Genomic DNA, 25,633 nt, shown 5'->3' on the forward strand with positions numbered 1-25,633 from the left:
CTGCTGCCTCACTGCAACTCTCTTCTCCTGATGATGATGAAGCCTCTTCTGCACCCTGCTCCCAATTGCAACCGGCTTCATCATCATCAACAAGTGTCTGCACATCACTGATGTCCTCCTCAGTTTTCTCAACAGTGTCTGCTTCAGGACCCTAAACGCTGGCAAAACCAGCTCACACGTCACTCTCCTCATCACTACTTGCCCACCTAGTGGGGGAAGCGGCAGATATCTCCAACACTTCTTGGCTGGGCATTAGCTGCTGACTGTCCTCTATTAGATCGTCCTAACTGAATAGTGGAGCTGAACCCACAGCATAAGATACTTCTTTAGGGGAGGGAAATGCATAGGACAGAGGAAATGGGAGGACAGAGACTGCTCTTGGGCCATGCCAACTGAGGGTTGTGTCTGAGAAACTCACCGACAGTTGACTGGGGGTGTCAGATGTTACTTGTGATGAAGTGGATGACCATGTTAACCAATCGATGACGGCAGATGGGTTGCTGGTCAACACATGACGGCTAGCTGATAACGGCCATCTCGCTGCGACTCCTGCTGCCACTCACCCCTAGTCTGCTGCCTGAGGGATTTAGGCCTCTGCCACTCCTCTGTGCACGTCCTGGTACTTCTTTACCTGACATACTTAGTGCGTATATGAGGGGAGTACAATACGCTTCACTATGCTTAAAACAGTATTTTTCTAGTACAGCTGCAGGTGTGCACTTTTGGCTGGCCATTCACAGTATCTAGGCCCTTTACAGATTAACAGGTTCAAAATAGTAAAATACTTAGATGTAGGTATGTGGTATGCACTGATGAGGGCAGAAAAATGTTCTACAGTACACTAAAAAAAAGTATCTGAGTACAACAGCAGCCGGTGAGTACTTTTGCCTGGACTTTCACAGTATGTAGACCCTTTACAGATTAACAGGGAAAAAATAGTGCACTACTTAGAGGTACATATGCGGTATGCATTTATGAGGGCAGAAAAATGTGCTACAGTACCCTTAAAAAAACATATTTTTGTAAAACACCAGCAGTACACAACAGTGCTGCAGCCAAAAAAAGCTGTGTACTAAACACAAAATTGCACTATGTCAAAGACTATTAGGAATGGAATTCTGGGTATTATACCGTCTACAGACTAGCATAACCAGCAGATGATTTTTTGTGGAACAAAGACACTGAATTGCGCTGAAAAAGTATTCCTGCCTCCTCTGCTAAGGTTTATGAAGTTGATGCAGCTTGTTGAAATGTATGAGGCAGCACACAGCTATCTGCCCCTCTCTGTAATACTATGCCGGAGAAAGTGAATGGGAGATTAATGCCTGCAGCTGCAGTAAAAATCCCTCAGTGAAAAAAACAATGCTCTCCGTCCATGAGAAAGCTGATGTGACTAGGAGGATGTTGTTAAACACTGCTGGACTGCGCTTTTCTCTGCTGTAAAACACACACACAGGCTCTACGTCCTATGATCCTTCTGCAGTGCATTGTAATGAAGTGAGGAGCCGGAATTATGGCTGCCGATCATATAGGGCTGTGACATCACAGGGGTGACTGGCTGCAGATAGGCTGCATCCTGCATGTGATTCAGGGTCATCCCGCCTACTTCCCTTCCCGCCTTCCTTGCCCCATGTACTGAAATGTGGATCAGCCATTTTAGATGCCCTGGAGCCAGCACCGCAGTAAATGAAGTTTAATGAATCGATTTGCGCTATAGAATCGCGGCGATATTCGCATTAGTTGCGAATCGAATATTTCCAGAAATTCGTAACAAATTTGGGTTTGTCACCTTCGATTTGCTCATCTCTATTCACCACCAACAGGCTGTAACATTCAGCCACTATGTGGTCTCCTGATCATTCACCCAACTCCAGGCTGTGCCATTCAGCCTCTATATGGTCTCATCATGCTTCTGCCACCTCCAGGTTATGCCATTCAGCCACTATATGGTCTCCTCATGCTGCCACAAACTCCAGTCTGTGCCATTCAGCCACTATATGTTCTTTAGTAAAACAGAATAGAGAGACTCACACTGCTAAATAATAAATGTATATACCGGTATCCTGTATTGCTCGTACCCGTCGTGCCAGAAATAATTTCAAAATAGAAAGGGAAGAACAGTCCTCTAGGTATATAAATTGTGATGGTTATATGAGATATGACCAAAATAAATAGATATGACCAGTATTGAAGATGAATAAGAATTTTATAATAAATTAAAATACATATAACAGGTATGCTGACAGGGCCCTTGCCAGAAATACCAAATGATTATAGAATAAAACAAAATATATGAGAGCAAAAATATTGTATAATAAAAAAATAAAAAATTGTAGACCTCAAAACCACTAGTGACTATATGGCAGTCCAGAATTGAATAGAAGTTCAGAATGAATGTCCCAAATATAGATTGGTGATTATTGTATTAAGATCGCTGGCATCACAGGTTAATAGTATAGACTGATTGCTGGCATCACAGGTTATTATTTTAAAGATGAATATTGTGCCGTTTAACATTCGCCACCCGTGAATGACTCAGTTCCAAGGGTCACGTGATGTTCCGGCTGTCCGGCACGGACCAGCGGCCGGCCTAGTTGGAGGACTGCATAGATGACAGTAGTTGCGTCCTGACATCCTCAGGTGATGGTCCTACGGAGTGTCATAGGTAGGCAGCTGGCCGAAGGTGACGGGGTGGTGGGGTGAGTGTTTGGAGTGCAGCGTCCTCGTGGATGGAATTGAGGAAAACGCGCGCTGCTGGAGTGGTCCAGAAATTAGGGTATTGCAGCTGTTGAGAATGGATATTAAAGGAAATAAACCATATAAAGTCTATTTGCGGGGTGGTATGAGGTCAGGTAATCCTTAACAAGCCAAACGCATTTCGGGGTGTCCCCTTCTTCAGTGGCAATGTGTGACACCCCGAATCAAATTTTTCAAAAGTTAGCTCATCTCTAATTACAAACTAATATATATATTGACAGTTTGGCACAATGATAATGTACAGTGACGTCACTTCTCTCTTTCTAATCAACTCTTTGTCACTTGCTTAGGCACTCTAAATTAACCCTGTGCATCACTTACTAAACCAACTCTTAAAGGAAATCTGTCACCAGTGTCACCTGCAATAACCTCTTGGTACCGACAGGTAGTGCAGGTGATACTGATTACCACAGTACTTACCTTTTCCTGTTCTGTGGTTGGGATCTTCAGTAACCTAGAGAACAGCAGCTGTGACATTGCTAAGCTCCGCCTGTGCCCCAAGCTGGGTAACCGGAGCTGAAGCTAACAAGATTACCAGAGATTCCCACCACAGAACGGGACAAAGGTGAGTACCGTTGTCATCAGTGTAACTTGCACATCTGTCGGTACAAACAGGTTAGTGCAGGTGACACTGGTGACAGATTTCCTTTAAATTATCTCAATTTCTATCTAATTTATATTAGGTATACATCCATGTTTATATGGAATACAAGAAAAAAAAGTTTTTTTAAGCATGCCCCCTTCTGTAGCATGGTCCGTGATAGTGTTGAGCACGAATATGTGTAATGCGAATTTTATCGCGAATATCGGCACTACACAATTTTGTAAATATTTAGAATATAGTGCTATATATTCGTAATGACGAATATTTGTTATTTTTTGTTTTGTTTTTTTTTGTGCAAATTTTTATGTGACTTTTCCATGAGAATTTTTGCATGGAAAAAAAAGTTAACGATCATAGCGAATATGCAAATTTCGCAAACATAGGATGAATAATCATCAATATATTTGCAAAATATCACAAATTCGAATATGGCCCCTGCCGCTCATCACTAACCATAACTACTAATTGTCTGTCACAGACTAGTGATGAGCTGCAGGGGCCATATTCAAATTCGCGATATTTCACTAATATATTGACGATTATTCGTCCTATGTTCGCGAAATTCGCATATTTGCTATGTTCGTTCACTTTTTTTCCCAATTTTTCAGCAAATTTGGGAATTTTTCACCAAAAAATTATGCAAGTATAGATGAAAATTTACCACTAACATAAAGTAGAATGTGTCAGGAAAAAAAAATCAGAATGAGAAGTAAAAGCATCCCAGAGTTATTAATGCTTAAAGTGAAAATGCTCTGGTTCTTAAAGTGAAAATGGGCTTGTTCCTTAAGGGGTTAAAATAGTATTTATTTACATTTATAGTAAAGGAGAAGCAAGAAATAGTGAAGCTTGACATTTATTAAATACTTATTTTTAAATCTCTAACATGCTACATAAGATATTAAATGTCTAAGGTAACTTTAAAGATTCAAATACTTTTGCACAGCTCTATTTGCTTCTTATATACAGAGATTGTTTTACATTTAATTCAGGTCTAAATATTATAATAAAACATTTTGGAAAGAAGATGAATCCCAAGAGTCCAGCACTTGATGCTAAGATGGCAAAAACCTGCACGGCCGTCATGTATTTGCCTTTAGTGCTGATATATGCCGGTATAAATGAGATCCATACACTACAGAACACCAACATGCTGAATGTGATGTGATGGGCTTCATTAAATCTATCTGGCAACGTTTTTGCAAAGTAAGCGACAAGAAAACATAAAAGTGCAAGGAAGCTGTTATAACCGAGAGCAAGATAAAATATCACATGAGAACCTACATTACAATGTAATATTAAGATCTCAGGTTTAGACACTGAATCTCTATCAGGATATGGAGGATATAACTGTATCCAGCACATACAGATACCAAATTCACCTATAAGACAAAATATAATAAACACCTGGGAAATTTTTCTAAAAAGTATTTTGAATTGGTTATTTAGTTTAGTAACATTAAAAGCAATTAGAACAGTGATGGTTTTTGCCAAAATTGAAGAAAGAGCAACAGCAAAAACTAAATTGAAAATAATATTCTGTAACAAACAAGTCACCTTGTCCGGATTACCTATAAACAGTAGAGAACATAGAAAGCACAACATGAGTGAGATAAGGATGGTGTAACTGAGATTTCTGTTATTGGCTTTAACTATAGGAGTCTTTCTATATTTAATAAATATAATTAGAATGATCATTGAGAAAATAAATAATATTACAATAAGTGATGTTAACAATGATCCAAGTAAGTTCTGAAAAGATAAGAAATCAACTGGTCTTTTCGCACAAGCAGTATTTCTTGAATTGGGCCATTCATCTTCTGGGCACTGTTCACAAATATCAGCATCTAAAGTAAACAGACATATAAAAGTAAGAAGACAACAGTGAACGTCTTAGACACAGTGATATTTATAAGTAACTCTTTATCCAGAAAAACATTTATAAATATAGATTCCAGACAATTGATGTAAAATCCATTGCTTATCATATAGTACAATCCAGTCAAACCCTAAAAAGTGTTTCAGCTAACTTTAACTATTTCATATAAAAAAAATTAAATGGCAGTACAGAGTTTGCTGGGAAAAATCAGATTCTCTATCCTTAAAAAGTGTGACTATGCTTTAATGCTTTAAAGGAGCATTCCAGGTAAAGCCCAAGCACTATAGGGGTGGGAGGTAGTGAGGTATGGGGTGCACATGACACAATGATACAATGATTCTCTTTTTTGATGATTATATAAATCCTTGGGTCTTGAGTTTGGCCCCAAATGTTAATTTAATGCTTTTGAATTTAATGCATGGCATCAGTACAAAAAAATATCTCACCATTCCCATTAGAATATTCCCCAGTAGGGCAAGGAACACATAAATGGCAGCAGTATAATATTGGGTTTACAGCTCTTCTATATCCAGGAAAACATGTTTCAGAGCATGAAGAGAAACGTTCCTGGAAGCAAAGAAATGTTGATCAAAACCTAATTAAATCACTAAAAAGAACCAAAAATAACATATAGAAATTAAGAAAAAAAATTGTTGCATTGAGGAGGTTTTACTCATGACTGTCCCAAAGCAAATCATCTCAAGTATCCTGTTCCTGCTGAGAAAGATAATTGTCTAGCCAGAAGAGGGACTAGCTAAGTAAGCACTCTTCTGCAAAACTTACATTTTTTATGGCTTTTAGAAAGGGGTTGGTGCAGTGTGGCTTACAAGTCGCAATTATTTGTGTCTTAACCATGCCATAGGGAATCATAATACCCACAACCATGAGTACAAGTCTTTTCAAGTATATTATCACCACAATCAGCCAACCTGTGTAGGACATTTTTGGTAGAGAATTATTTCCATTGGACTGCAAACAATATCACCACTAGCAACACAAAATTCCTTAAAGTATAGTCAGAGATTTTTGTTAACTCATGCATATCAAAGAGTTAAAAAATAAAAAAAACAAATTAATTTGGTCACTGAAGATAAAAACAAAAAAGTCAATAATCAATTTAAATATACCTTTATAACTAATTACAATCGAGCAGTTTCACAAATACATAATATTTTCAAACGCAATTGGCATATTATTCTGAATGACCCTGTCTTCAAGGATGTAGTCCCCACTAAACCAGGCATCACCTATAGAAGATCTAAAAATCTTCAAAATATGATAGCTCCAAATAGGTTAAAAAATGCTTGTAATGACAACTCCTTCCCGATAATTTCGAATCCTGGTTGTTCACCATGCGGGAAAAATAAGTGTTTGTGCTGCCATATGATGTATCCCTTCACTAATAGTTTTAAGCAGACCCGAATATAAGCCTAGGCACCTAATTTTACCACAAAAACCTGGTAAAAAGTATTGACTCGAGTATAAGCCTAGGGTGGGAAATGCAGCAGCAGCTACTGGTAAATTTCAAAATAAAAATAGATACCAATAAAATTACATTAATTGAGACATCGGTAGTTTAAATGTTTTTAAATATTTATTTCAAAGAAAAACAGTAAACTAGCTCTGTAAGTGGAAAAGAGGGTCAACAAAAACCATATGGTATCAAAAATAACTTAAAAAGTACAAAAACCTCAATCATCAATCAAGCTAAAACACAAGAGTTAAAATCCTTCAAAACTGAATTCCTCCTCGTCATCTGTATGTCCAAACAGAGCTTCAGCTAAAGCTGGTGTGAGGCTATCAGCATAGACATTGTCATCATCACTGATTTCGCAGTCTTCACCATCACTGCTGTCGTTTTCATACAAAGCGCTGTCTTTACTGCCATCCATAGCATTACTAATGCCACATTTCTTGAAGGCGTGTTTCACCATGTCCTCTGGAATATCTTCCAATGCATCACGAACCCACCTTGCTACCAATTCTATGTCGGGCTTCATCAGATTTCCAACTTTTGTCAGTCGGGCTTGACCAGATGACATCCATTCATGCCACATCTTTCGCACACGGTCTTTGAAAGGTTTATTTAAACACACATCTAGGGGCTGCAATACAGATGTAAGCCCACCTGGAATAACAGCCAAAGTAACTTGAGAAGACTTTGTCAATTTTTTTATGTCATCAGATGTGTGGGATCTGAACATATCCCAAACTAGCAATGATTTTTTTTTCTTTAAGGCTGCTCCTGGTCGTCCGTTCCAAATTTCTTCCAGCCATTTTTTTGTTCCGTCTTCATCCATCCAACCTTTAATATGCGCGCGCACTGTAATTGGTGGTGGGAATTTGACCTTTTTAGGCAAGGTCTTTCTTTTAAAAATAATGACAGGCCGCAGCTTAGTTCCATTAGCCAGAACAACTGTGAAATGTTTTTTTTTTCATTTCCTGTGGTTCTGAGTAAAATAGTCTTCTCTCCCAAATTTGCCACAGTTCTGTTGCTTGGAAGATCAAACGTCATAGGTGTTTCATCCATATTTCCAATATCTCCCAGGTCATAATTATGGGTCCTTCTTTGTTTTATTATGAATGAATGGAATGACCCCCCCCCCCCCTCCACTGCCGGGCTTGTCAGGAGCCCGGCGGTCCTGTTCTATATTATGGAAATGTATATTCACTCAAGTATAAGCCCAGGGGGGGCATTTTCAGCACCAAAAATCGTGCTGAAAAACTCGGCTTATACTCGAGTATATACGGTATACTAAAAAATCGTTTAATATCAACCAAGTTTTAAATTATAGTACCCAGTATGCAATATATCTCCTTTCCTGTAGTTGTAAGCTCCAATATGTTGGACGTATTATTCAGACCATGCGGTGCCGCATGTCAAAACATCGGTCTAATATTAAGAATCAATTCACATTGCACAGCGTATCACGGCATTTTACTATGGTCCATAAGAACAATATTTCATCCTTACGTTTAGTGATTCTCGAATCGATTCCAGTCGTTAATTCCAATCATTTTCAACATTTAATCAATAGAGAATCTTATTGGATATTCACACTTTCAACTTTGACACTGCATGGTCTGAATGAGACCATAGAGAATGCTCACTAAAAATACTGACCATTCTCTCTGGTCCCACCATTTATCCTCTTAATTTTAATTCTTTATATAATTTTCTTTTATGCATTTTTTTTATTTAGTTTTATATAAATATTATTCATTACATGCAGATATGTATATGTGTACAAATAAATTTCTTGTACATGTATACATATATTTATCTATTATTACATTTTTTATTTTGGTGCATATTTGTTTTATCAAATACGGTATTTTTACCTTATCATTATTTTTTTATTATTTTATTTGTTGTTTCAATATATGTTTGTATGCCATATGTATGCATTGTCAGGTTATAATATTAATTCAAACCTTCTAGTCTATCTGTAAATGCATTTTTCCAGCATTCGTTGGTCCGCAGAGATTTTTCTCCTGCTGTGACTAATTAGTGCTGGGATAAAAAGGCATCACCCTGCTGTTCTCACCTATGCCTGATGAAGCTGCTTATGCAGTGAAACGCTTTGCATTCTGGGAAAATTAAACACCTTTGCTTTTACTTACCTTCTGCTGTCTGTGTCCAGCGCCACATTGAGCCAGCATCTCTTCTAAAGCCATCTCCTCTCTATCAATTCTTCCATGCGACAGATTTGATTTATCTGCTCTATCCACCGTGACTTAGAAGGCAAGGAAGTCTGTAGCCATAACAGTGGGACAAGGGTCTTAGCAGCTGCTAGCATATGCGTAGGTAGGGATTTAACAGACTGTCTGAACGAGGGCTCGGGAGAGCCAAGGTTATTGTGGCCATAGAGGGAAATAGAACAATTACATACTAAATTAATAGTGCTCTCCACCTCCCTCCAGAATGCTTTAATTATGGGACAGGATTACTAAATGGGCTCGAATATGCATTGCTGAATCTCCAACACGTTGTCACGATTCGGTTGGCTGGAGGTGGATCCTCTGTGCCAGAGAGGGAGTGGCGTGGACCGTGTCGGTGGACCGGTTCTAAGTTGCTACTGGTTTTCACCAGAGCCCACCGCAAAGTGGGATGGTCTTGCAGCAGCGGTAGCAACCAGGTCGTATCCACCGGCAACGGCTCAACCTCTCTGACTGCTGAGATAAGCGCGGTACAAGGGAGTAGACAAGAGCAAGGTCGGAGGTAGGCAGCAAGGATCGTAGTCAGGGGCAACGGCAGGAGGTCTGGAACACAGGCTAGGAACACACAAGGAAACGCTTTTACTGGCACAATGGCAACAAGATCTGGCAAGGAAGTGCAGGGGAAGTGAGGTATAAATAGGAAAGTGCACAGGTGAAGGTACTGATTAAAACCCATGCGCCAATCAGTGGCGCACCGGCCCTTTAAATCGCAAAGACCCGGCACAAGCGCCGGGACAGCACAGACGGGGAACGAGTCTGGTAAGCGGGTCGGGATGCGCATCGCGAGCGGGCGCGTCCCGCATCGCGAATCGCAACCCGGCTGGGAACATGATCACAGCGCACCCGGTCAGCAGGTCTGACCGGGGCGCTGCGAACAGGAGAACACTGTGAGTGCTCCGGGGAGGAGCGGGGACCCGGAGCGCTCGGCGTAACACACGTCTTGGTGTGAGATTGGCCAAATGAAAGAGGGCTTCCGGATTTTATACCATCTAGTGAGTAATTTGAAGTGTTTTTCCTGCAATATAACACAGCGAGAGAAACCATGGGAACATCAGAGCACAGAACAGCGTAGGTCATCTGTCAGACTAATATCCAGCTCCTATTCCCAGGAGTGTAGATATAAGGGGTGTGAGGTGGTACTCTCCTGCAGAAGACAATTATAGAATAACACAAATATCCAGCAATGAAAATAAGTTAAGCGCACTAACCACAAATCTTTATTGAAGTCCATACGAATACAGAGACAAGGTGCAGGGGGATGACAGAGGAGGGAGGTGCTCATGGGCTATGGAACCGTCTTGCGCTACTAGCGCTTCATAAGGCCCCTTACTGACGTAACAGGTAACAAGGTGTGTTTAAAAAGGACCCTACCGGAAAGGTATCCTAGGAAACATATAAACACAACCACATTCGAATGTGGCAGAAGTGAAAAAATAGAATATAAAACTGATGCCAGAATAAAAACAACTTCTACTTAAACAACAATCGTTTACCAACCTAGGAGACACAAGATAAGTAAGGTAAGGATATCTGCATTGTACGACTGAATTCTATAGCAGTATTTAGTGCAAAAACGCACCCATCTCCTTTCAGTCGTTCAGACCTATGGGACCTGTCGCGTTTACTTGTATAATCTAGAAAGCCTCCTTCTGTAATAGTTGACAATCATTATCTCCGAACCTAATTGATTTCTCTACCCTCTCTAGGGCTCCAAATCTTAATGTGTCAGGGCAGCCTCCATGAACGTCATTCATATGACTGATAAATCTTGAGGCCCCTATCCCTGTTCTTAGAGAATGGAGATGTTCTCTCACTCTAACAAATTAACCGTATGTGTCGATCGGCATGTAATAAATTGTTTTATTTTTACATTATGTTCTCCTAATTTAATCAAGTAACCTTTTAGATTAAATTTACAAAAAGGAGCTTGTGCCGCATGGGAAATTTCCCTGAGGTTTGGTGTTTTCTAACCAGTTGTCTGTTGCATTCTTTGGAGTTCTTCTTGATATAATTCTGTAATGTTTTATTACACTTATATGTAATAATTGGTTTGTTTGCCATAAATTCTTTAAAGATCTTCATCTCTCTCTACCATGAACCAGTTGTTAAAAATCGCTTGCTTAATCTTATAATTCATGGGACTATTTTGGAAGGAAAAAATACATCTATTTAGTTATTTATTTTCCCCAGGTTTGCGCTAGGTCATATGCCTGCTGATGGAATTTATCTGGGTCGTTGTTGATGCATTTAAGACGAATGAATTGACTATGGGGGATACTGTCTTTTATGTGTGCTGAATGTGATGAGTCGTAGTGGAGGAGAGAATTTTTTAGATAGGGTTTCTGAAACCTGATTGTCACGATGCCGGCTGGCAGGAGGTGGATCCTCTGTGCCAGAGAGGGATTGGCGTGGACCGTGCTAGTGGACCGGTTCTAAGTCACTACTGGTGTTCACCAGAGCCCGCCGCAAAGCGGGATGGTCTTGCTGCGGCGGTAGTGACCAGGTCGTATCCACTAGCAACGGCTCAACCTCTCTGACTGCTGAAGATAGGCGCGGTACAAGGGAGTAGACAGAAGCAAGGTCGGACGTAGCAGAAGGTCGGGGCAGGCAGCAAGGATCGTAGTAAGGGGCAACGGCAGGAGGTCTGGAACACAGGCTAGGAACATACAAGGAAACGCTTTCACTGGCACAATGGCAACAAGATCCGGCGAGGGAGTGCAGGGGAAGTGAGGTATACATAGGGAGTGCACAGGGGAACACACTAATTAGAACCACTGCGCCAATCAGCGGCGCAGTGGCCCTTTAAATCGCAGAGACCTGGCGCGCGCGCCCTAGGGAGCGGGGCCGCGCGCGCCGTGACAGGACCGACGGAGAGCGAGTCAGGTACGGGAGCCGGGGTGCGCATCGCGAGCGGGCGCCACCCGCATCGCGAATCGCATCCCGGCTGGAGGCGGTATCGCAGCGCACCGGGTCAGTGGATCTGACCGGAGCGCTGCAGTAGCGAGAGTGTAGCGAGCGCTCCGGGGAGGAGCGGGGACCCGGAGCGCTCGGCGTAACAGTACCCCCCCCCTTGGGTCTCCCCCTCTTCTTGGAGCCTGAGAACCTGAGGAGCAGACTTTTGTCTAGGATATTGTCCTCAGGTTCCCAGGATCTCTCTTCAGGACCACAGCCCTCCCAATCGACCAAAAAAAAGGTTTTCCCTCTGACCTTCTTGGAGGCCAGGATCTCCTTTACGGAGAAGATGTCCGAGGAGCCGGAAACAGGAGTGGGAGAAACAAGTTTGGGAGAGAAACGGTTGATGATGAGTGGTTTAAGAAGAGAAACGTGAAAGGCATTAGGAATACGAAGAGAAGGAGGAAGAAGAAGTTTGTAAGAGACAGGATTAATCTGGCACAAAATTTTGAAAGGACCAAGATAGCGTGGTCCCAATTTGTAGCTGGGAACACGGAAGCGGACATATTTAGCGGAGAGCCATACCTTGTCTCCGGGAGAAAAAATGGGGGGAGCTCTTCTTTTCTTATCAGCAAACTTCTTCATGCGTGATGAAGCCTGTAAGAGAGAATTTTGGGTCTCTTTCCATATGGTGGAAAGATCACGAGTTATTTCATCCACAGCGGGCAAACCAGAGGGCAAGGGAGTAGGGAGGGGGGGAAGAGGGTGACGGCCGTACACCACGAAAAATGGGGATTTGGAAGAAGATTCAGAGACTCTGAAGTTATACGAGAATTCGGCCCATGGTAGAAGATCTGCCCAGTCATCCTGGCGGGAGGAAACAAAATGCCGTAAATAATCACCCAGGACCTGGTTAATTCTTTCTACTTGCCCATTGGATTGAGGATGATAAGCAGAAGAAAAGTTTAATTTAATCTTGAGTTGTTTACAGAGAGCCCTCCAGAATTTTGACACGAATTGGACGCCTCTATCCGAGACGATCTGCGTGGGCAACCCGTGAAGACGAAAAATGTGTACAAAAAATTGTTTTGCCAACTGAGGCGCTGAAGGAAGACCAGGAAGAGGGATAAAATGTGCCATCTTGGAAAATCGATCAACGACCACCCAAACAACAGTGTTGCCACGGGATGGGGGTAAGTCTGTAATAAAGTCCATACCAATCAGAGACCAAGGCTGTTCGGGGACAGGCAGAGGATGAAGGAGACCAGCAGGCTTCTGGCGAGGAGTCTTATCCCGGGCACAGACAGTGCAGGCCCGCACAAAATCAACAACATCCGTCTCCAGAGTCGGCCACCAATAGAAACGAGAGATGAGTTGCACGGATTTCTTGATGCCCGCATGGCCTGCGAGATGGGAGGAGTGACCCCATTTGAGGATTCCGAGGCGTTGGCGTGGAGAGACGAAGGTCTTCCCTGGAGGAGTTTGCCTGATGGAGGCTGGAGAAGTGGAGATCAGGCAGTCAGGAGGAATGATGTGTTGCGGAGAGAGCTCTACTTCCGAGGCATCCGAGGAACGAGAGAGAGCATCGGCCCTAATGTTCTTATCGGCAGGCCGAAAGTGAATTTCAAAATTAAATCGGGCAAAGAACAGAGATCACCTGGCCTGGCGAGGATTCAGCCGTTGGGCAGAATGGAGATAGGAGAGATTCTTGTGATCGGTGTAAATAATAACTGGAAATCTTGATCCCTCCAGCAGATGCCTCCATTCCTCAAGTGCTAATTTAATGGCCAGTAGCTCTCGATCCCCGATGGAGTAGTTCCTCTCCGCCGGAGAGAAGGTCCTAGAAAAAAAACCACAAGTAACAGCATGCCCGGAAGAATTTTTTTGTAGAAGAACCGCTCCAGCTCCTACTGAGGAGGCATCAACCTCCAATAGGAAGGGTTTAGATGGGTCAGGTCTGGAGAGCACGGGAGCAGAAGAAAAGGCAGACTTGAGCTGTTTAAAGGCGTCTTCCGCTTGAGGAGGCCATGACTTAGGATTGGCATTCTTTTTGGTTAAAGCCACGATAGGAGCCACAATGGTGGAAAAATGTGGAATAAATTGTCTGTAATAATTGGCGAACCCCAAAAAACGTTGGATAGCACGGAGTCCGGAGGGGCGTGGCCAATCTAAGACGGCAGAGAGTTTGTCTAGATCCATTTGTAGTCCCTGGCCAGAGACCAAGTATCCTAGGAAAGGAAGAGATTGACATTCAAACAGACATTTCTCCATTTTGGCATAAAGTTGATTGTCACGAAGTCTCTGAAGAACCATGCGGACATGCTGGCGGTGTTCTTCTAGGTTGGCAGAAAAAATCAGGATATCGTCCAGATACACAACAACACAGGAATATAAGAGATCACGAAAAATTTCATTAACAAAGTCTTGGAAGACGGCAGGGGCGTTGCACAGGCCAAAGGGCATGACCAGATACTCAAAGTGTCTGTCACGATGCCGGCTGGCAGGTAGTGGATCCTCTGTGCCAGAGAGGGATTGGCGTGGACCGTGCTAGTGGATCGGTTCTAAGTCACTACTGGTTTTCACCAGAGCCCGCCGCAAAGCGGGATGGTCTTGCTGCGGCGGTAGTGACCAGGTCGTATCCACTAGCAACGGCTCAACCTCTCTGACTGCTGAAGATAGGCGCGGTACAAGGGAGTAGACAGAAGCAAGGTCGGACGTAGCAGAAGGTCGGGGCAGGCAGCAAGAATCGTAGTCAGGGGCAACGGCAGGAGGTCTGGAACACAGGCTAGGAACACACAAGGAAACGCTTTCACTGGCACAATGGCAACAAGATCCGGCCAGGGAGTGCATGGGAGGAGGTCAGATATAGTCAGGGACCAGGTGGAAGCCAATTAAGCTAATTGGGCCAGGCACCAATCATTGGTGCACTGGCCCTTTAAGTCTCAGAGAGCTGGCGCGCGCGCGCCCTAGAGAGCGGAGCCGCGCGCGCCAGCACATGACAGCAGGGGACCGGGACGGGTAAGTGACCTGGGATGCGATTCGCGAGCGGGCGCGTCCCGCTGTGCGAATCGCATCCCCAACGGCCATGACAGTGCAGCGCTCCCGGTCACCGGGACTGACCGGGGCGCTGCAGGGAGAAAGACGCCGTGAGCGCTCCGGGGAGGAGCGGGGACCCGGAGCGCTAGGCGTAACAGTACCCCCCCCCTTAGGTCTCCCCTTCTCTTTGTCCGGTAACTGCCTCCCCTGGGATGAGGACACCGGGAAAGAACGGAGGGTTTCCTCAACGGCAGGCAGTACAGCAGGAGTGGGAATGGGGAGGGAGGGCAGAGGGCGAGGCCTGGCACGGGGCAGTGTGACACCAGGACGGGGGCCATGGGGAGGCACCGAGGCTTGCCTGACGGGACTGGGAGGGGGGGAGAGGCACTTCCTGTGGCAGGCAGAGTCCCAGTTCCTGATCTCCCCGGTGGTCCAATCAATGGTGGGGGAATGAAGCCGGAGCCAAGGCAGACCGAGGAGGACCTCAGAGGTACAGCCGGGGAGAACGAATAGCTCAATCCTCTCGAGGTGGGGTCCAATAGACATGAGGAGGGGTTCTGTGCGGTAACGCACGGTGCAGTCCAATCTGGCTCCGTTGACCGCGGAAATGTAGAGCGGCTTGACGAGACGGGTCACCGAGATGCTGAATTTATTAACAAAGGACTCCAAAATAGAATTCCCGGAGGCACCAGAGTCCAAGCAGGCCACGGCCGAGATGGAGGAGTTGGCTGTAGGAGAAATCCGCACGGGCACCGTGAGACGTGGAGAAGAAGACTTAGAACCAAAAGATGCCACACCCACGTGAGCTGGGTGCGTGCGTGCGTTTCCCAGGCGTGGAGGACGGATAGGGCAATCCACCAAGAAATGCTCAGTACTGGCACAGTACAGACAGAGATTTTCTTCTCTACGGCGATTCCTCTCTTCCTGGGTCAGGCGAGACCGATCCACTTGCATGGCCTCCTCGGCGGGAGGACCAGGCGTAGACTGCAAAGGATGCTGTGGGAGAGGTGCCCAGAGATCAAAGTCTTTTTCCTGGCGGAGCTCTTGGTGTCGCTCAGAAAAACGCATGTCAATGCGGGTAGCCAAATGGATGAGTTCTTGGAGGTTGGCTGGAATCTCTCGTGCGGCCAGCACATCCTTGATGCGACTGGATAGGCCTTTTTTAAAGGTCGCGCAGAGAGCCTCGTTATTCCAGGATAGTTCAGAAGCAAGAGTACGGAATTGTATGGCGTACTCGCCAACGGAAGAATTACCCTGGACCAGGTTCAGCAAGGCAGTCTCAGCAGAAGAGGCTCGGGCAGGTTCCTCAAAGACACTTCGGACTTCAGCGAAGAAGGACTGGACTGTGGCTGTGGCAGGATCATTGCGGTCCCAGAGCGGTGTGGCCCAGGACAAGGCCTTTCCTGAAAGAAGGCTTACTACGAACGCCACCTTAGACCGTTCTGTAGGAAACAAGTCTGACAACATCTCCATATGCAGGGAACACTGAGACAAAAATCCACGGCAGAGTCTGGAGTCCCCATCAAATTTGTCCGGCAGGGACAAGCGGAGGTTAGGAGCGGCCACTCGCTGCGGAGGAGGTGCAGGAGCTGGCGGAGGAGATGGTTGCTGCTGTAGCAGAGGCAGAAGTTGCTGTAACATGGCGGTCAACTGCGACAGCTGCTGTCCTTGTTGGGCAATCTGCTGCGATTGCTGAGCGACCACCGTGGGAAGATCAGCGAGACTTGGCAGCGGCACCTCAGCGGGATCCATGGCCGGATCTACTGTCACGATTCGGCTTCCAGGTAGTGGATCCTCTGTGTCAGCGAGGGATTGGCGTGGACCGTGCTAGTGGACCGGTTCTAAGAGGCTACTGGTTTTCACCAGAGCCCGCCGCAAAGCGGGATGGTCTTGCTGCGGCAGTAGCAACCAGGTCGTATCCACTAGCAACGGCTCTACCTCGCTGACTGCTGAGAAGGCGTGGGACAGAAGGACTAGGCAGAGGCAAGGTCAGACGTATGAAAGAAGGTCGGGGCAGGCAGCAAGAATCGTAGTCAGGGGCAACGGCAGGAGGTCTGGAACACAGGCTAGGAACACACAAGGAAACGCTTTCACTGGCACAATGGCAACAAGATCCGGCCAGGGAGTGCATGGGAGGAGGTCAGATATAGTCAGGGACCAGGTGGAAGCCAATTAAGCTAATTGGGCCAGGCACCAATCATTGGTGCACTGGCCCTTTAAGTCTCAGAGAGCTGGCGCGCGCGCGCCCTAGAGAGCGGAGCCGCGCGCGCCAGCACATGACAGCAGGGGACCGGGACGGGTAAGTGACCTGGGATGCGATTCGCGAGCGGGCGCGTCCCGCTGTGCGAATCGCATCCCCAACGGCCATGACAGTGCAGCGCTCCCGGTCAGCGGGACTGACCGGGGCGCTGCAGGGAGAAAGACGCCGTGAGCGCTCCGGGGAGGAGCGGGGACCCGGAGCGCTAGGCGTAACAGTGTCCATCTCTAGTGTTAAATGCCGTTTTCCATTCATCCCCCTCTCTGATGCGGATGAGATTATAAGCACCTCTTAAGTCCAGTTTGGTAAAGATGTGGGCACCTTGGAGGCGATCAAAGAGTTCAGAGATAAGAGGTAGAGGGTAGCGGTTCTTTACCGTGATTTTATTAAGACCGCGGTAGTCAATGCAAGGACGTAGGGAGCCATCTTTTTTGGACACAAAGAAGAATCCAGCTCCGGCAGGAGAGGAGGATTTGCGGATAAAGCCCTTTTTTAAATTTTCCTGGATGTACTCAGACATAGCAAGAGTCTCTGGGGCGGAGAGAGGATAAATTCTGCCCCGGGGTGGAGTAGTGCCCGGGAGGAGGTCAATAGGACAGTCATAAGGCCTGTGAGGAGGTAGAGTCTCAGCTTGTTTTTTGCAAAATACATCAGCAAAGTCCATATAGGCCTTAGGGAGACCGGTTACAGGGGGAACCACAGGGTCACGGCAAGGAGTACTGGGAACCGGTTTAAGGCAGTCCTTGGAACAAGAGGTACCCCAACTCTTGATCTCCCCTGTGGACCAATCCAGGGTTGGGGAATGGTGTTGAAGCCAGGGTAGTCCAAGGAGAATTTCGGAAGTGCAATTGGGGAGGACCAAAAACTCAATTTTTTCGTGATGAGGTCCGATGCACATTAGGAGGGGCTCCGTGCGGAAACATATGGTACAGTCCAATCTTTCATTGTTAACACAATTGATGTAGAGGGGTCTGGCGAGACTGGTCACCGGGATGTTGAACCTGTTGATGAGAGAGGCCAAAATAAAATTTCCTGCAGATCCGGAATCCAAGAAGGCCATAGTAGAGAAGGAGAAGGTAGAGGCAGATATCCGCACAGGCACAGTAAGACGTGGAGAAGCAGAGTTGACATCAAGGACTGTCTCACCTTTGTGCGGAGTCAGCGTACGTCTTTCCAGGCGGGGAGGACGGATAGGACAATCCTTCAGGAAGTGTTCGGTACCGGCACAGTACAGGCAGAGATTCTCCATGCGGCGTCGTGTCCTCTCTTGAGGTGTCAGGCGAGACCTGCATAGCCTCCACGGCGGGAGGCACAGGAACGGATTGCAGGGGACCAGAGGAGAGAGGAGCCGGGGAGAAAAAACGCCTCGTGCGAACAAAGTCCATATCCTGGCGGAGCTCCTGACGCCTTTCGGAAAAACGCATGTCAATGCGAGTGGCTAGATGAATGAGTTCATGTAGGTTAGCAGGGATTTCTCGTGCGGCCAGAACATCTTTAATGTTGCTGGATAGGCCTTTTTTAAAGGTCGCGCAGAGGGCCTCATTATTCCAGGATAGTTCTGAAGCAAGAGTACGGAATTGTACGGCGTACTCGCCAACGGAAGAATTACCCTGGACCAGGTTCAGCAGGGCAGTCTCAGCAGAAGAGGCTCGGGCAGGTTCCTCAAAGACACTTCGAATTTCCGAGAAGAAGGAGTGTACAGAGGCAGTGACGGGGTCATTGCGGTCCCAGAGCGGTGTGGCCCATGACAGAGCTTTTCCAGACAGAAGGCTGACTACGAAAGCCACCTTAGACCTTTCAGTAGGAAACTGGTCCGACATCATCTCCAAGTGCAGGGAACATTGAGAAAGAAAGCCACGGCAAAATTTAGAGTCCCCATCAAATTTATCCGGCAAGGATAGTCGTAGGCCTGAAGCGGCCACTCGCTGCTGCGGAGGTGCAGGAGCTGGCGGAGGAGATGATTGCTGAAGCTGTGGTAGTAGCTGCTGTAGCATCACGGTCAGTTGAGACAGCTGGTGGCCTTGTTGCGCTATCTGTTGTGACTGCTGGGCGACCACCGTGGTGAGGTCGGCGACAACTGGCAGAGGAACTTCAGCGGGATCCATGGCCGGATCTACTGTCACGATGCCGGCTGGCAGGAGGTGGATCCTCTGTGCCAGAGAGGGATTGGCGTGGACCGTGCTAGTGGACCGGTTCTATGTCACTACTGGTGTTCACCAGAGCCCGCCGCAAAGCGGGATGGTCTTGCTGCGGCGGTAGTGACCAGGTCGTATCCACTAGCAACGGCTCAACCTCTCTGACTGCTGAAGATAGGCGCGGTACAAGGGAGTAGACAGAAGCAAGGTCGGACGTAGCAGAAGGTCGGGGCAGGCAGCAAGGATCGTAGTCAGGGGCAACGGCAGGAGGTCTGGAACACAGGCTAGGAACATACAAGGAAACGCTTTCACTGGCACAATGGCAACAAGATCCGGCGAGGGAGTGCAGGGGAAGTGAGGTATACATAGGGAGTGCACAGGTGAACACACTAATTAGAACCACTGCGCCAATCAGCGGCGCAGTGGCCCTTTAAATCGCAGAGACCCGACGCGCGCGCGCCCTAGGGAGCGGGGCCGCGCGCGCCGGGACAGGACCGACGGAGAGCGAGTCAGGTACGGGAGCCGGGGTGCGCATCGCGAGCGGGCGCCACCCGCATCGCGAATCGCATCCCGGCTGGAGGCGGTATCGCAGCGCACCGGGTCAGTGGATCTGACCGGAGCGCTGCAGTAGCGAGAGTGTAGCGAGCGCTCCGGGGAGGAGCGGGGACCCGGAGCGCTCGGCGTAACACTGATGTCACTATCCTATTCTCAATGATGCCTAACCTTGCATCCAGGAATTCCAATGAGTCTCCACCAAAATTTGAGGTAAACCTCATATTCTCATCATTGGTATTATTTAAATAGGACCCAAAAGTGTCAAATGTATCCTTTGCTCCCTCCCATATAATGAGGATATCATCCACATATCTGTGGTAGGATTTAATGTGGCGGCTAAAGGAATTCCTGGATGCAAAAATAAAGTCACTCTCAAATATGGCTAGAAAGATATTAGCATAACTGCACGAGATGGGCGTACCCATCGCCGTCCCTCTCAATTGCCTATACCAGGTGTCTGCATATGTAAAATTATTGTTTTCAAGATAAAATTTGACAGAATCAATGTCAAAATCAATAAAACCAGTGGATTTGTCTGTGAATGTCAGAAACCGATGGAGAGTCTATATACCCGCATCATGTGGGAAGTGGGTATACAGGCTCTCTACATCGATCGATACTAATGTATATCCTTCTTGCCAATGGAACTCATCCAAGAATTCAAGCAAATCCCCCGTATCTTTGAGATAGGACGGAATAGATGGAAGAAGCGGTGCCATTAGCCAATCAATATAACTTGACAAATACGCTGTAGGGGAATCAATCCCCGATACAATGGGACATCCTGGGGGTGGAATAATTTGCTTATGTACTTTGGGTAAAATTTACCAATAGGGTTTGCTTGGATTCTTGGGTAGGAGGCGTTCTGCGGTTTTGGTTGTTAAGATGTTGAGCTGTGTGCATTTGTTCAATAATGACCAAAGTTTTTCTAGGGTTTTAACTGTTGGGTCTTTATATTATGTTTCTCACACTAAAGTATCACCTAGCTGGGACATAACTTCCTTATTGTAATCCCTTACCCACCAAACAACAACCGGACCTCCCATGTCTGCTTTAGATATTACAATATCTTTTCTATTAAGAGCCTTTTTCTCATTCAAAGGGAGGTTCAGTTGTATTGATTGATATATCTGTGCTTTTATCTCTTTGCATACTGATCTATAAAATAGATCGATGGCACTACCTGTTACTATTGGGGAATTAAACCATGCGGCACAAGCTCCTTTTGTAAATTTTATCTAAAAGGTATTTGATTAAATTAGGAAAACACAATGTAAAAATAAAACAATTTATTACATGTCGATCGACACATACGGTTTATGCCCTAATTTGTGGTTGCAGTTTTTTCTATATTAACAAAAACCATTAGACCTCTATTTCACAGAGTGAGAGAACATCTCCATTCTCTAAGAACAGGGATAAGGGCCTCAAGATTTATCAGTCATATGAATGATGTTCATGGATGCCGCCCTGACACATTAAGATTTGGAGCCCTAGAGAGGGTAGAGTAATCAATTAGGTTCGGATATAAAGATCGTCAACTATTAGAGAAGGAGGCTTTCTGGATTATACAAGTAAACGCGACAGGTTCATTAGGTCTGAATGTCCGAAACAAGATGGGTGCGTTTCTGCACTAAATACTGCTATCAAATGCGGTTGTACAATCCAGATAACCTTACCTTACTTATCTTGTGTCTCCTAGGTTGGTACACGAGTGTTGTTTAAGAAGTTGTTTTAATTCTGGCATCAGTTTTATATTTTATTTTTTAACTTCTGCCACATTCAAATGTGGTTGTGTTTATAGGTTTCCTAGGAAACCCTTCCAGTAGGGTCCTTTTTAAACACACCTTGTTACCTGTTACATCAGTAAGGGGCCTTATGAAGCGCTAGTAGCGCGAGATGGTTCCGTAGCCCACGAGCACCTTCCTCCTTTGTTGTCCCCCTGCTCTGTGGCTCTGTATTCGTATGGACTTCAATAAAGAGCACAGATGAAGCAAGATTTGTGGTGAGTGTGCTTGACTTCCTTTCCTTGCTGGATATTTGTGGGATACTTCTATGCTAATACAAGTATAGCACCGCCACTGCCTGTGCACAAACAGAGCAACTGCAGCATTGTGTCCACCTAAGGTTAATTACGCAGGTGTGTGAAGCAGCAGTGCCAGGCTACCTATTTCTTCCTGGACATTGATTATAGAATAACGATAGCTTCAGTTTACCTCAAATACCATGAACAAAGAGCTCATCTAACAACGAAAGGGATTTGGAATGACTTTATACATCCAAAGGATAGGGGATAAGATGTATGATCGCAGGGGTCCTGCTGCTGGGAACCCCCGCAATCTCGGTGCAGCCCCGGCATTCTGTGCCAGGTGCTGCCTCCGAGCCGGGGGCCTTGACGTGACGACCTTTGAAAAGGGGATAAGATGTATGTATAAAGTGAGAATTCCCCTTTAAGTTAACCCCTATTGTTAAAGTTACCTATGTTTCTGGAGTAATTCTATCACACACAAAACCACAGGTACACCCCCCAGACACCTCATCCAAGTGTACCCCATGGTCAAGGACTACCTATACATGTGCAGACCCCCATTTACATAAGTTGCAAGGGTCCACAGGGGGACATACAGGGTTAGCCAGCCACAAGCTAATCATAAACTAAGACTACTACTGGGATTACTCCACCCATTATTCTTGTGAGCACCACAGTTCCCTTGAAGCACTCCCTGTGTAGGGTATTCTGGCTGTTATAAGGTGGGGTGTCCTTGATGATGAAGTTCAAATGATAAACAGGAGTAGAGATGAGTAAACTTTTCGAAAGTTCGGTTTGGAAGGTTCGCCAAATTTTGGCAAAAAGTTTGGTTCGAACAGAATAAATCCAGGGTATAACCGGACCACAGCAAGAAAAAAAACCCGAAGGGTTACGGTATTGTACTGAAAGGTCTGTGGTCCTGCATTATAACTGTTATGGTCTAATAAAATGTACATAAAATGTTGTACACAAAAAAGTCATAGTGTACAGTATTTTTCTGATGTCTGATAGTTTTCTTACAGGGGTTGTCCTGAACCAATCGGGAGAAGCAACATTTCACCCCATCGCCAGCATCATGCATGTACAGTTAACTGTAAAGTCGTGTACTACACATATTTTTTAGCAATTTTTTTTCAACTAGTTTTCTTACGTTCGACAAATTTATTATTCTATCGCACGGCATTAATAAATTTGTCGCATGTAATCAAAAGCTGGAAAATCCCTCCATGTAACCAAAAACTGTGAGGTAAGCCCTGGAGATTGCTCTGCTGTTCTCGCGTTAGCTAAAGAGGTTGTTCTTTGCTATCCTCACTTGTTTCTCATGCTCAAAATCATCCAGCATTGCCACACCCACTGTGATGGCACAAGTAGGTGATAAGAGTAGGTCCAAATCCAAACACATTTCCCAGCCTAGTACCGCGGAAGAAATATTACAAAAGTATGGCGTCCGCCATTGCCACAACACAACCTTTAGGAGACTCTATTCCACCAAACTCACCCAATAAATTTAGCAAAGATATTTTGAGTTTTAAGTGAATAAAAAAAGGTTCTCATGTGCATTTTTGGCATTATTCTTTTTATTTTTAAAATAGAAGTTTAAATTACGTTTTGACAAGCAATGATTGGAACTAGCTTGAGTAGAAGAGGTTGATTATGGCAGTGTCAAAAGAAAAAAAAACCAAAAAAATAATAATAATTTTCACGGACAGTGCACAAAAGTAAGCATTAAAAATTAATAATGTAGTTATAACACACTTTCATAAAAAAAAAAAAAAAAAAGAATACCATTAATAAAAGAGGACAATTCATTTTAGAGGATGTAAGGCAGTTTAGTAAGCCAGAATTATGATCCGCACAAACCATGGATATCACAGATCACCGGCGGATGAATAACATTATATTTATAAGTGCATCTGATCCAACAAATAACACAGATCGCAACTATCCACCAAAAGCAGTCTGTTAGATAATTCAGCACGCTGCCCAAAAAAATTATTATATACAACAAAGTGCAAAAATATAATAGATTGCATATTCCAAAGAAAGGATGTCAAATACACAGTATGTATCTAGCAAGCCCTAATCCAAGATGCCACAGGTGGGGAATAGGAGGGACAACTGGAGGGGCGGGGGACCAGGGACCTTTTATATGATCCTACTCTCAGACCCTAACCCTAGGCGGAATTATCACCCTAACAAGGGCGGTCCCTTGCCAGAACCTTCTATATAAAACTGTCCTCACTCTACTGCTGACTAGCTAACTAACTAATTATGGTCTAACTTACTAGCAGGGCAATTCCCTATTGCTTTTGTGTCAAAGATACAAACTCAGAAGACTATGATGCTTAATTAATGCCCTAGTGCTGTCACTGGTCACAAAAGCTGTAATAGCCAATATGAGCTAATAAGAGGCTATCAAAGGAGGATATGCTATTCCTAAGTGCAATAAATGTTTAGTCATTGATGTGTGGTTTTAGTTATGGACAACATGCCAGCAAACTCCTAGTAGGAAAAGGATTAACAACACAATGGATCATCAAACAAAACGTGTATTAGGGACTGTAGCGCCAATATAAGCTAAACACAAATTAGCACTATTTAGCCACAGACAGCACGATAAAAGTTAGTGCAGACCAAACAAAGCAGACAAGACAATAATGCAAGCACATATAAGTTACAGGCAAAACAAATAAAGCATGCAAAATACTAGTCAGCACTACATGCACTGCGCATCTATTTTAGTAGCAATGCATAGATGTTAACACTATAAGTGCTTTAACATCCAACAATGTTATCAAAGTTTACTAGATGCAAAACATAGCTATATAGATACATAAAGTGTATACTTAAACAGGATAGATGTACAAAGATGTGACATTCGTATACACTTTATGTATCTATATAGCTTTGTTTGTATCTTTGACACAGAAATAGCGAATTGCCCGGCTAGTAAGTTAGACCATAGATAGTTAGTTAGCTAGTCAGCAGTAGGGCGAGGACAGTTTTATATAGGAGATTCCAGCGTGGGAACGCCCTTGTTAGGGCGATAATTCCGCCTAGGGTTAGGGTCTGAGAGTAGGATTATCTTAGGGTCTAACAGGCTCCTGGTCCCCCACCCCTCCAGTTGTCCCTCCTATTCCCCACCTGTGGCATCTGGGGTTAGGACTTGCTAGATACATACTGTGTATATGACATCCAATCTTAGGAATATACAATTTATTATATTTTGCACTTGGTTACATAGTTACATAGTTAGTATGGTTGAAAAAAGACATATGTCCACTTATTTGTGGCTTGGAATACATTGGAAAAACAAAACGTGAGATGAGGAGGAGGGTGGGGGAGCATCTGAGAGACATTGCTAATTCAGCAGATAAACCCCTGGCAAGACATGTTCATGACAAGCACGGAGGGGACCCAAAAGTGATCAGTTTTGTGGGGATTGAGCTGGTGCGACCCCCCACAAGGGGGGGCGACTGGGGTAAGCTGATCCTGCAGAAGGAGACTCAATGGATTTTCCGCCTGCAGACTCAGTTTCCCAAAGGTCTCAATGATCAGCTGATTTGCATGCTATGTCTAACTCTGTCCACCCAATGTCCCCCCGGTTAGTTCCCTCCCTTTGATGGTCCCCCATTTCTCTCTCCGCCGTCCTCGTAGGGACCGCACTATAACCATTGCTGTCCCTAGGTTTTTCATCATTACTGATTCAGTTATCTCACTCTCTTTGTAAATACTTACCTGTTTAAACTGTCAATACCAACCACGTAATACT

The 25,633-nt window shown here is 45.0% G+C and overlaps 1 protein-coding gene across 5 annotated transcripts in view; it reads right to left on the reverse strand.

The window, feature by feature from the left end:
• Positions 1-4,062: 4,062 nt before the first annotated feature.
• LOC130275364 (vomeronasal type-2 receptor 116-like) overlaps positions 4,063-25,633 on the reverse strand; it is a 204,744-nt gene continuing 183,173 nt past the window's right edge. For all 5 annotated transcript variants that reach the window (XM_056523240.1, XM_056523243.1, XM_056523244.1 and 2 more), the window contains 2 exons: positions 5,684-5,804; positions 4,063-5,205 (listed from right to left, as the gene is read on the reverse strand). In XM_056523240.1, coding sequence (XP_056379215.1) covers positions 4,307-5,205; positions 5,684-5,804 — 1,020 coding nt within the window. In that variant the 3' untranslated portion in view covers positions 4,063-4,306. The remainder of the gene's footprint in view (positions 5,206-5,683; positions 5,805-25,633) is intronic.

The sequence above is a fragment of the Hyla sarda genome, chromosome 6 (genome assembly GCF_029499605.1).
Source record: "Hyla sarda isolate aHylSar1 chromosome 6, aHylSar1.hap1, whole genome shotgun sequence".
NCBI lineage: Eukaryota > Metazoa > Chordata > Amphibia > Anura > Hylidae > Hyla > Hyla sarda.